Source organism: Lutra lutra, chromosome 8, assembly GCF_902655055.1.
Source record: "Lutra lutra chromosome 8, mLutLut1.2, whole genome shotgun sequence".
NCBI lineage: Eukaryota > Metazoa > Chordata > Mammalia > Carnivora > Mustelidae > Lutra > Lutra lutra.
Window position 1 is genome coordinate 15,501,481 of NC_062285.1, and position 12,573 is coordinate 15,514,053.

At 39.8% G+C, this 12,573-nt stretch overlaps 1 protein-coding gene across 1 annotated transcript in view; it reads left to right on the forward strand.

The window, feature by feature from the left end:
• The window catches only part of PRTFDC1 (phosphoribosyl transferase domain containing 1), a 90,844-nt gene extending 78,927 nt beyond the window's left edge, over positions 1–11,917 (forward strand). The window contains exons 5-9 of the mRNA XM_047739967.1: positions 5,195–5,212; positions 6,584–6,666; positions 7,151–7,197; positions 10,124–10,200; positions 10,752–11,917. Coding sequence (XP_047595923.1) covers positions 5,195–5,212; positions 6,584–6,666; positions 7,151–7,197; positions 10,124–10,200; positions 10,752–10,799 — 273 coding nt within the window. The 3' untranslated portion in view covers positions 10,800–11,917. The remainder of the gene's footprint in view (positions 1–5,194; positions 5,213–6,583; positions 6,667–7,150; positions 7,198–10,123; positions 10,201–10,751) is intronic.
• The last annotated feature ends 656 nt before the right edge of the window (positions 11,918–12,573 follow it).

Consider the following 12,573-nt stretch of genomic DNA (forward strand, 5'->3'; position numbering starts at 1 on the left):
GCAAGATTTCAGGAGACGTGCCACCTTCCTCCACCAAATAAGTTTCTAATCGAATGCCAGAATGAAGTGTCAGAACCTGCCAAATTTCCTCCTTGGCTGCCTTAACTATTTAAATCATTCCTTTTTTTATTGCATCTGACTAGGCTAAGAACAATAATGGAAATGCCCACCGACTGATGATTCTGGCAATTTTGTGAATTATCACATAAAGTGAAATGCTTTACTGCATTCCTTTCTCTGTGGGGTTCATATTCACACTCCTACCCATGCTCCGCACCCACAATGAGCCCATCATCATTACTGCCATCCCTCTGCTGGGTGTGACCATAGCTGCAAAACTGTGTCGCTGCCATTAGACTGTGGTGTGCTAATCAGTCTATATCTTAAAAGACTGAAAGTGGGAATAACCTATTTAAGAAAATCACTTCCTTCCTTCTTTCTTTTCTTCTTTTTCTTCTTTCCTTTCTTTTTCTTCAGGAAACTTGAGGTGATTAGCTTCCATCGGGATTGCACAATAGCAACGAAAGGACTCACTCGAGAGACCCCCATAGAATTTTTGCCTGTGGCCCTCCCAGGTTGCAAATTTTACTTACTTTCCAGGAGGAAATGAGCTAGGTGTGATGAGATGACTAAGACAGTAACTGGCAGACATTTCAGATTCAGTGATGGGAGTTATCAGATTGGAAGCATTTAAGAGGCACAGCGTGTCCTGAAAAAATTTCTAAGGTTGTCCACTCCAAAAAAAAAAAAAAAAAAAAAAAAGGAGAGGGGATTTTGGAAGATTTCTTGGTGCAAAATTAAAAGCAGTAGACATTAATTATAGCTCAGTTAAGGGGGAATTGTACATCGTTAAGGAAAAATAATGGAGGGAATGTGTCAAAAGTATAACAGACTAGAGACAGAAATGGGGTAAAAATTGTTGATTTGTGGGACACCTGGGTGGCTCAGTTGGTTAAGCAGCTGCCTTCGGCTCAGGTCATGATCCCAGCGTCCTGGGATAAAGTCCCGCATCGGGCTCCTTGCTCGGCGGGGAGCCTGCTTCTCCCTCTGCCTGCCATTCTGTCTGCCTGTGCTCGCTCTCTCTCCCTCTCTCTCTGACAAATAAATAAAATCTTTAAAAAAAAAATTGTTGATTTGTTCCACAGGCATTTCTGTGGAAATGGAAACAGAAGACCGTTTCCACCGGTCTCCATGTTATATGCTGATCGTATAAAGATGAATTTGTCTTTGTCCCTTTGTGGAACTTATTCTGATATGTTAAAATGTAAAGAGAATAGTACTCTTAGACAGTAGTGAAAATGGTTCCAAAGTTGGGGCAGTCACTTTCTCTGTACCCTTGAGCTATTTGTTCTGTATGACAATTTCCAAAGGTACTAAAGGTATTGCTTTTTTTGGGAAGTGAACTTTTCATACAACAGGTAGGTTTCTAACAATCTGGACAATAAACCCACGTATTACTTAGGAAAGAATTTGAAAATAGTGTGATGTTCTGTAAAGGAAAAGAAATATCTGTATTGACTGCTCTATTTAACTCACTGAAGAATTCTAGATTTCTGCATAGCCCCCTTTCAGTAGCAGATGGGTTTTTTTATATCAGTATTCCCTTGACCATCATTTATGAACCCACTGAATAATTTTACTTTTTTTTTTTTTTAGATTTTATTTATTCATTTGAGAGAGTGATCACAAGTAGGCAGAGAGGCAGTCAGAGAGAGAGGGGAAGTAGGCTCCCTTGCCAAGCAGAGAGCCTGATTCGGGGCTTGATCCCACGACCCTGAGACCATGACCTGAGCCAAAGGCAGAGGCCCAACACACTGAGCCACCCAGGTGCCCCAATAATTTTACTTTTTAAATACTATACACAACTCAGAAAGTTCTTTATGTTGTTACAGATTTTATCAACCCACTTAACCTCTTTAATCCTCCAAAATCCTTTGAGAAATATAGTTAAACCATAATTAACTAATATTTTCTTCATAACAATCCTTCCAAGAAAGAAAGAAAGAAAGAAAAAGAGAAAAATAAAGAAAAGGAGGGTTGTTGAAGTCTTAGACACTGGATGATGACAGGGAAAACAATTAGGAATTCCAAGGAAAGAAACAAACTAAAAGGGAACGTAATTATAGTATACTACTTGACTCTGTAGTGGGAAAAGACATGAACAGTACAAGAAGATACAGTCATAACAAAGTATCTACCCCGGGGGGTGGAAAAAGAAGTGAGATAGTGCAAAACAACAAAATTCTTATCATTATATAATATAGTAAGTAGATAATGTCTAAAATTATTAAATTGGGAAGTAGAAGTAAGTAAAGGAGACTATTTTAAATTAAAAGAGAATTAAAGACCCAATACATGGGCTTTGATTACCCAGACCAGCTACAAAGGCCATTTTAAAGACAACTAGGGCAATCTAAATATGTCCTAAGTTTTATATGTGATATTAAGAAATTATTGCCATATAAAGAAGTTGTGATACACACACACACGCACACACACACGATGGAATATTATTCAACCATAAGAAACTAGGAAATCCTGCCATTTGTGAGAACATGGATGGACCTTGAGAGCATAATACTAAGTGAAGTAAGTCAGATAGAGAAAGACAAATACTGTGTGATCTTATTTGCAGGTGGAATCTAAAATAAAACAAAACAACACAAAAACTGGACTCACAGAAAAAGAGATCAGATTTGTGGTTACCTGAGGCAGAGGGTGGGGTTGGGGGTAGGAAAATCAGAGGAAGGTGACCAGAATGTTCCAACTTTCAGTGATAAGATAAGTAAGTATTAGGGATGAAATGTATAATACAATGACTATAGCTAACACTGTTGTATGTTATATACAAAGGCTGTTAAGAGAGTAAATCCTAAGAGTTTTCATTATAAGGAAAAAATTGTTTTCTTTTTTTGCTTTCTTCTCTTGCTGTATCTATGTGAGATGATGGGTACTAACTAAATTTCTTGAGGTAATCATTTTATAATATACATAAATCAAACCATTATGCTGTACACCTTAAACTTATATGGTGTAGAAGTTTTTGTGTATGTGTATGTCAATTATGCCTTGATAAAACTAGAAAAAATGAAAAACATAAAATAAAAGGATTATTGTCATTTTTGTTAGGTGTGATAATATTTTGGCTATGCATAATATAGAATGCCATGATAACTTTAATATAAAGTACATAAGCATTTTTAAATACTTTACAGTTAGATACACAGCAACATTTAGAAAATCTTCAGACTTTCCTATTTGATTTTGGATCTGTATATGCATTCCTTGATTTTAAAATATGTTTAAGTAATTTTGATAATGTATTTCTGGATTAGTGCACATTCAAGTCCCACTTCCCAGTCACCACTGTATCTTACAGTTAAAGCTAATGCATTCAAAGATGACTCCTGCTTTGCAAGGTTCCAAGCTTTTAAACAACAAATTTAATTATGTTCTGTGCACTTTATCTAATTAGGCAAGAAGGCAGACTAACAGAGTTTTAAAGAGTTTTTCATTATAAGATTGAAACAAACAAACAAAAAAGATTATGAGCTAGGGAATTAAATTAACCAAGTATTCTCCAAGTATTTGGGTTGGTTAACAGGCATGGTTGGTAAGCCTCAATCAGACTAAAAATACACATCCTAACTAACTGTTGTGGGATAATGGTTAAGAACATAGCAAATGTGTTCAGAATACCAAGGGGACTCCTCTGTCTCTGTGACTTTTAGGGTAGGGGATACTGTGGGCATGATCTACTTTAAAAATGGATGAGATAAGCTTACATTTCAATGATAAAACTAGGATTTTTAAAATGTATTTAACTGGGGGGGGGAGTTGGATTGCTCCATCGGTTAAGCATCTGACTTCTGCTCAGGTCATGATGTCAGGGTCCTGGGATCAAGCCCCACATTGGGTTCTGTGCTCAGCAGGGAGTCTGCTTTGCCCTCTCCCTATACCCCTCCCCTACCTTACACACTCTCTCTCTCTCAAAAAATAGATAAAATTTTTAAAAAATGTATTTAATGACTAAATGACTATTTAATGACTATACCTGAGAGGAAAACAGTTCCAGAAAGATATTTCCTCCTAAGAAGCACGTAGTACATAAAGTAAATATGGTTTTGGTTGGTTGACTAATACTTTCATTACTTAAATCTCTTTTGCACTAGACGTAAATGAGCTTTCTAAGGTGTAAGGCTTGATAGAATTTTTAAAGTATCGTATGAATCACAGGGAGAAATAAGAGTCATCCAAAGGAAAACAACTTTACATCATACCCACACCCTTCAGTTCATTGCAATGTCATATTAACGCAGTCGTGTTTTAATTCGGGTGACAGTATTGACATATAACTACTAATCCATTTAATTGGTTGGTTTTAACTCATTAATCAGTGTCATCAGTTATTAATCCTCCATTCAGTAAATAATTGCTAAGCATCTATATGCAGCTCTATATACCCTAGGGACTGAGAATAGTAAGCAAGACAGACATGATCCCCATCCTCGCGGAGCTTATATTCTAGTAGGAAGACAGGTATCAAACAGGAATTGAAATGAAACATAGTCAGTGTTTTTAGGGGAGAAGGAGAGGTAGACCTTGAGAGCACATAGAAAGGAACCCAACCATGCTTCTTAAAATATCAACCAGGCGATTCATAGAGCTCTCCCTAGCCCAACCCTTCCTCGAGGTTGAAAATCCAAGAGTAAACACAGAATCCCCAATGACTGGTAGCTATGCAGGAATACAGGACTGTCAGAGCTGAATATATGATCCTTCTACAGAGCACTGTCTCCATTAACAACATAGTTTATGTGGCTCATTTTCCTGGTAAACTCTTATAAACTTTGTGTGCCAAGGAATGCTTGGATGGGGTGCTTGCCGGAATTAGGGACGTGGGCTGACCTTGTGGATAGGTCGTCAGACAAGTCTAGGATCTGACATGACCCCGCTAACCTCAATATAGATACCAATATGGTAGCACCGAATATTTGCAGAGAGACTGTTAAAATGAACCTAGGATACCTACATGACCACCGAACATTTGAGTTAGATGGATGGGGGAGGACCAGCTAAACAAATTATGAAATTTCTAACTGTAAGCAAAACTGTGGGTCTGTCTTGTGAGCCAGATTTGCATCGTATTCTTAATAACTGTTGTGTTGGTTTTTGTTTGTTTGTTTAATTTCAGAACGTCCTCATTGTTGAGGTAAGCTGACTTTTCTTTATCCATATGGGGAAATTGAAAGAATCTAACGGTGAGTTTTGAAATATAGAACTTATTATCCAATTGGTCAAGGATCTATTGAATTTCCACCGTGCACATGGCTCTCCAGATTTCCTAAGAGCTATCTAGAATCAGTGGCCTCAAACAGTTTAGAATAAAAGCTTTGGAATAATAATTTCGTGGTACTTTATCCATTTTTATGTCTAATTTCATGCCCGTCCACATTGGTTCTTCTACCAATGTGCGAATCAGGCATTTTTACAGAAGAGGAAACTAACCCAACAGAACCAAATGTATGTAATAGCAAAACCAAGATTTGAATTCTTTTCACCCTTGAGTCAGTGTTCTTGCTTATGACCCCTAAGGACTTCAAAGAATTCTACCTTCAGCAACCAAGTCATAAATACAATCAATTTTCAAATGGCAATCCAAGAGAAAGCTATAATTTAATTTAATTTTCTGCTAAAAAAAGAAAAATGGGAGAGAACGGGTCCTACGGAAGCAGCGGACTTAATACAGCACATGGCCACTTTTCCTTCAAGAGCACGCCTGTCTTATCAACTGGCAGGAATTCAAGAGAGCTGTTTTCAAGCTTTCGTTACACAATTGCCTGTGTGTGCCATTTGTACCTGCAGTCCTCCCGGGCTCAGACCTAAGCCAGGAAGTAAACCCTCTAGCCAAGTGAATTGCCCAACCCCGGCTAAATTCAGACCTGTTGTTTTGATAATCAGCTCCCCAACAGCTGATTTCTGTCCCAAGGACAATACATTTCTGCTGCCCATTCTCCTCTAATTGTGCAGCAGCTCGTCAGCAGAGATGAGCCGAGAGGCTCACTGCAGCCTCACACCCTCAGAATTCACAGGCTGTCACCAGCTGCCGTCCAGACACATCTCACTTCCCGGCCACAGAATGCCCTATTGAGTGGGGAGGGCAACGGGGAGGTGTTTATCCATTCAGTGTATTCAGATGGACATCCCATGTCCATGAAAATTCATGCGTTCTGTATTGTGTCGCAATAACCTCAGGGCCAAATTTAGTCCTTGCATGCGCGTGCACGAGTCCCAGTGTGCTCAGTGAGCAGCCCCATAGGCTCTCCAAAGGCCGATCTTAGATTTCAACATGGCTCAAGAATTCCAAGAGGAAATATTCACCGATATACTCCCCTAAACCCAGCTTCCAAGAGAGGCACCTGTCTAAAAAATGGAACCAACCCCGCCTCCTACTTTGACTCCATCTGATGGCAATTCTAATTATGATGCATTATTAATAAGGCGTACAGTCATCTGTCTTGATGCAAAATCTGTTATGCCGTCCAAATGCGCCCAGCTGAACGTGTCTGTCCTCTTTGCAAAGGATGTCGTTGGAACCGGGAAGACCATGAGGGCGCTGCTCAGTAGCATAGAGAAGTACAAGCCCAACATGGTGAAGGTCGCCAGGTGAGTAGGACATTCATGTCATTGATGCTTCTTTGTGTCCAAAGAAGCCCGAGAGGGGCGCTAACACAAAAGGTTGTCCCCAAAGAGAGCAGTCTTTTCCAAACCAGTGACCCTTGCCCTGGGGTGTTATGGCTTGACCGCATTGAACAAATAGCACATTTGACTGCCAGCGGGAGACAGAGGAAGGGGAAGAGGACATGCTTTGCTGGGTGTCTGAGCCTCTCGTTACTGCCCCTCCATTAGCGGCTTCCGGGAGCAGCTGGCGGAGCCTGGTGCCAGCGCCCCTCTCCCTTCCTTTTATCTAGGATCACTGATGTGGTGCCCCGGTAGCAGGAGCATAAATTAGGGGGCTGGGATGGTGCCCCATGTGCTCCAGGAGGTGGGGAAGGGGGGATACCTATTTTAATGATGTTCAGTTCTATTTGCAATTCCCAGAAGTTTTATCTGGATCACTAAACGCCTTTTTTTTTTTTTTTAATGGTAGTTTGTTGGTGAAGAGAACACCTAGAAGTGATGGCTTTAGACCCGACTGTGAGTGGTTTTGGTTTCTGTTGGTTGCTTGCTTGGTTGGCTGGTGTCGTTTCGTGTTGAAGCATGTCTGGTTTCCTATTTGCCGGCATTCCATGTGATACAGAAGCTAGAAAGGTTTGATAGTCCCACAGATCTCCCGAGGTGTCCCCAGCCTTGCCGATAGAACCCTTTACAACAGGACAGAACCCTTTACAATGAGAGTTTTTAATCTCCCAGTTCACATTTTTCACAGAAACTCTGTTGTGTGCAATGGATAGTTTCGTGTTTAGGTTTTCCATAGCACCTTAAAGCCAAAGAACTCAGCTAATGGGCTTCAGGGGGGTAGAGGGAGACTTGACCCCACCAGACTGGATGACATGCAGGATCCCTGCCTTGGCCACTGGCCCTGTCAGTCAGACCGGGAAGGCACTGTAGAGGGATCCTCGTACCATCTCCAGGAACTGTCACCAGACAACACTCGATGCCAACCTTCAGCAAGCCTGAATTTTAGCATGCAAAAGGGGGAAATTCAAGACACCTCTCCCGTCACCCTCAAAGGAAAGTTCAATAACGCAGAGAATTGGCCGGGAAAGTATCTCCATATACCATCTTCGTACTTGACTTCATATGTCCTGGAGGATTTGGCTCATACAGGGCACTTGGCTATTCTCCTTCCCATAATACGAATTGTTCCAATGCCAGGAAGAATAAACAAGCATCTTGATTATTTATTATTCTAACACTAGAGGCGACTTTTTTTTCACTCACATAGGCAGACTTCAGTTTGATTTTTATAACTTACATTTGCTCTAAGGCCTCTGGGATCATTTGGCTGCGGTTCTCATCAGCAAGCTGAAAAAACATCAGAGCAAGAGAAGCACGCTATGGACGGGTAATGACATTTCACAAGTGACTCTTTATTCTAAAAACAAGTTTCATCCATGCTGGGCAGATAGAACCAACAGCATGTCCCCGTCCAGGTCCTGGCCTGGAGAATATAATCTGGATGCAGTAAGGTTAGGCAAAGTTAGTAAACAGAAATCTTCGAAGGAAATAATGGAAGATCTCACAGAGAGAATTTAACTGACGCTGAAAGATTCGCTTCAGACCTAGCCAACTAATTACAGATTATTTGCATCGCTGACAGCAACAACATGAATAAAATAATGGCAGATAACACTAGTAAGAGGTCATGATGGGCCCTCCACTCTTCTAAGGGCAACACAGAGATCAACACATTTCCTCCTCACATTCGTCCAAAGTAGTTGCTCTTGTGATGCCTATTTTACAGCTGAGGAAATTGAACACAACAAGGTTCAATGGTTTTGGAAGGTCACGTTGCCGGAAGTGGAGAGTCAGTATTGACCAGAGTCAGTCTGGTTCTGATCACTGCCTTACTCTTGCGCTACGTCTATAAGTAACATCCACCAAGTGCAAATAGAAGTGTAGGAAATGCACCCATTTTCCAGCTGGACATAAGTCGCCCTGATTCCTAACCATTCCCCTGATCTACTGATCCAATGTCCTTTCCCTCCCCGACAGCTCTGGAGGTTTGACCTTCGGAACTGGCTTTACCCAGTCCCAGGTGCCATGCCTACTGTAGGCTTTGTTCTGTTCCCTGTGATGTCGTTACTATGGTGACAACCCGGGTGCTCTGGGATTTACTAATACCATTTTAGCTGGTTCAGAATCTCTGTTTCTTCTCCCTGGATTTCTCAGGCTTGATACTTTTGATTCCTTTCTCATAATTGACTCTTTCCTGTATGCTCAATGACATCTTCTATATGCTCTGACATCTTTTCTTCTGCTCTAGCTTCTCCTCTTTGATTATTTTTCTTAAGGCAATGTACAGTGTGGAGGGACCAAAGGGGGTTTCTATCAGTGACATAGAATACAATCCTTTAGAAAGTAAGCCCCTCTCTTCCGGCACTTTCTACAAGCAGGAGCTAGTTGCCTACTCCATGTGAAACATCTTTGGTCATAGGAATCACAGTGGTGGTGAGTAGTCACCAGAGGAACAACTTTCTCCATGCTCTAAGTCCATTGGCTATACCGAAGTCCAGTTTCATAAAACTGAGTTCCTCTCTCATCTGCAATGCTGTAATAAACAAACAGATTCAAAAAAATTGGAAAGAGTTTAAAAAACCATTGGACGATAGGCACATTTATTGTGTTCCAAGACCTGTGAAGAAGGACCACTACTGCCTGTTCCTTAAAGATCCTTTTCCATAAAAATCACCTTCCTTTCAAGATATTTTTCCTTTGTTTAACCTAAGTACCTCATACTGCACTTAAATTCATTTACTCCCATTCTTCCCACAATAGAGATAGAGAGCTAATTCGTATCATCTGTCTCCTGAATTCAAAGACTAGTGTTAGAATAACCCTTAGCGTTCTCTTCCTCAAACTGAACAATCCCACTTCCTGTCATCTGGTCTCCCAGGTTTGGCTTCCCAGGCCTTTGTCCAGCTGAGGACACTGAGCACAGTGGGAGAATGGCTTCCAGTGGCAGCAGCCTGTGCACCTAGTCAAGTAGTACAGGATTGGAATACTTCTGTGTGAACTGCACTTCATGCTTCCAAAGTATTTTCTTTGGCATTATATTATTGGATACTGCTCACTTCGGAACCACGGGGCTCCATGACTAACTCATGCATACTTGATGCTCTCCCCTAAGCTGGCTGAGCCCTTTCTCAGCTCTGTGTGGTAGGAGTATAGCCATCCTTCCTTGTATGTTTGCTTGTCTACCTGTCTACCTGCCTACTTTCCTAGTCACTCTGGTCCAGGACCTGTTGAGCTCATCCTATGCTTTGCTTATCATTTTTCTCACACTTGCTTCTCTTTAAATGAAAGATCCTCCAGTTTAAGTGCCAACATTAGCATATAGTGGCTTTCTACTCATTTGATTCCTTTTTTTGTTGTTGTTGTTCTCTCTCTCTCTCCTCAGATGTTGGATTTGAGATTCCAAACTTATTTGTGGTGGGTTATGCCTTAGATTACAATGAATACTTCAGAGATCTGAATGTAAGTCATTCATGCAAATCCCTAACTCCCTTTTCACAAGAACTTAACAGTTATATGAACTTAACAAATTATTAAAATAGTAGTCTTGATGGCTGCCACTTACTGAGTATCTTCTGTGTTGGGACTATTCTGGGCACTTTGCATTCATAATTCCAATTACCGTTGCATGCAGTTCCTATTCCCCATTTGGAGAAATGGTGTCAACATATATACATGGACCCCTAGTGTAGACCCCTCAGCTGTGTGACCTTGACCAATGTTGAATGATCTAGAGGTAAACATCCTACCTAAAGTGGACCAATTGTGTGCACTTTGTGACCTAGGGAGTCAGATTCATAATAGAGCTCAAAACCAGAACAATAATGAAACCTTTTCAAGCATTCGATTGGGTCTCTTTAGATTTTCTATACGTGCACACACATAAATGCGCACACGTAATTTGAATGAACAATAACCAATTTTAATATGACATTCTGTTATCACTGCATTACATTCTCTGCACCTCCTATTTTGTTGAGAAACCGAGTCATTTAAATCGTCTATTGTTTCAGCACATATGCGTGATCAATGAGCATGGCAAAGAAAAGTACCGGGTCTAAAGGAGTCAATTCTCACCATCGACTCTCCAGATAACATCGTAACTTATGACCACAGTTGGAAAGCCAGCATGTAGAGTTTGTCTCCCCAGGCATCTTCACTCAGCAGGATATAAAAGAAGAAAAAAAAATGTTTTAATGAGAGAGCTTTCTTTTCTGAGGTTATAACATAAAGAGTACCAAAGGTTGTTAAGGAAAAGAAAGCAATGCTTTATTTGACTTGTTCCAAATTAAATACTCCGCCTTGTGACTCATGAGTTCTATCTACCTTCACACTCTCTGAAACTTCACCTTTCTTGATTCCAACACAGCCTTTAAGCTTGATCACCATACCCCCACCTAGTTACTCAAATATTTTTCGCTTAACTTTTTTTTTTAATATTCCGTTTTGGTAACATTTTGCAATCTGAAGAAACTGGAAGGCTTTCCAGTTAAGCTCTGAACCCAAATCCTGGGAATGCAACTAGATTCCCATACTAAAAAAGGAGAGAAATGACAATTTAATATAAATTTCTGTTTGTGCATTTCTGGCAAGCCATAACTATTTGCTTTGACAAAGCCTTTTTGAACTGTAGCATATAATGAATCTTAATGATGTTATGAAATGAGCCTTTGCTCAGTGCTGTTGATACTGGCTTCCGGTATGTGATAACGGTATGTCATGTCTGCATGGATGTACTCAACTGTGTTTAATACTCTGAATTTTAATTAGAAAAAATACAATGGCAGCAAGGCCCTCGTTTCTAAGCTGCATCTTTTTATTTGTGTGGGACATGAGCAAATGGCAGAATTCGCGGGGCGGGGGGTTCAATTCAAATCGAAGCAAGTCAGGTTTTTCCTCTTATTTACATCAAAGGACAAAACACTGTTATATATTATCATCAACATGAACACAGAGGTTGAATAATTTTTTTGAGTGATCTTAGAAGGCTTATCCGACAGCCCAAGGCATTACAGAAAATCAGCACACTTAAGAAAGTTTTTTTCTGAATAACATTTTTTTCCATTTCCACTGTTTTATGAGATGTTTTCTAATTTATGGGAATTTTAATTGAAAGTAAACTCGAGTGCCAATAGAACTGTTTTTTTTTTCTCACTTCCTAAAAGGAGAAAATGCAAAATAAATAACTAAGCGGCCTTTGTTTGGTTCTGAACCATATGTGGCATATTGTTATCAGGTTCTAGCTTCCTTTAAACTAATAAAGAATAAAAAACCTTGTTACATTTCATAACTGCTTACTGTTTTTCTTCCGCCTTTGTATTTTTTATATACTTTCAGCCATTAAAATGTGTGAGCCAGTAGCTTAAATATACTACTGCATATATCTTTCCTGGGGCTTTATTTTTGTTAACCTGGAAAAAATCCAGTATATGCACTAGTATAAGCAAACGATTAAGCCAGACTTGATCTACTGCTTTTTTTTCTCCTTAAGCTTGTTTGTAAGACAAAGAATTTTAGTTGTAAAAGATTTTCCTGAATATCTTTGTTCCAGTCAGAGAAGAAAATAAACCACACCCAGATATCCCAAGTGAGAAACCAGCAAAGGGAATTCCTTTTAGCTTTGTTCCGTAGAAGAATCAGTTACCAAGTTAGAAATTGAAAATACTAATTGGCCAGTTTCTTAAATTATCAAATTTGTGTTCTAAATACAGTTTCCACTACGCCACCTTTATATTAGAAGACCTAGAAAAACCCAGATACATTTGATTATAAATATAAAATTATCCATAATCTTTACAAAAGTATTTTCCATAGAATGTTGAATTTTAGCAAATG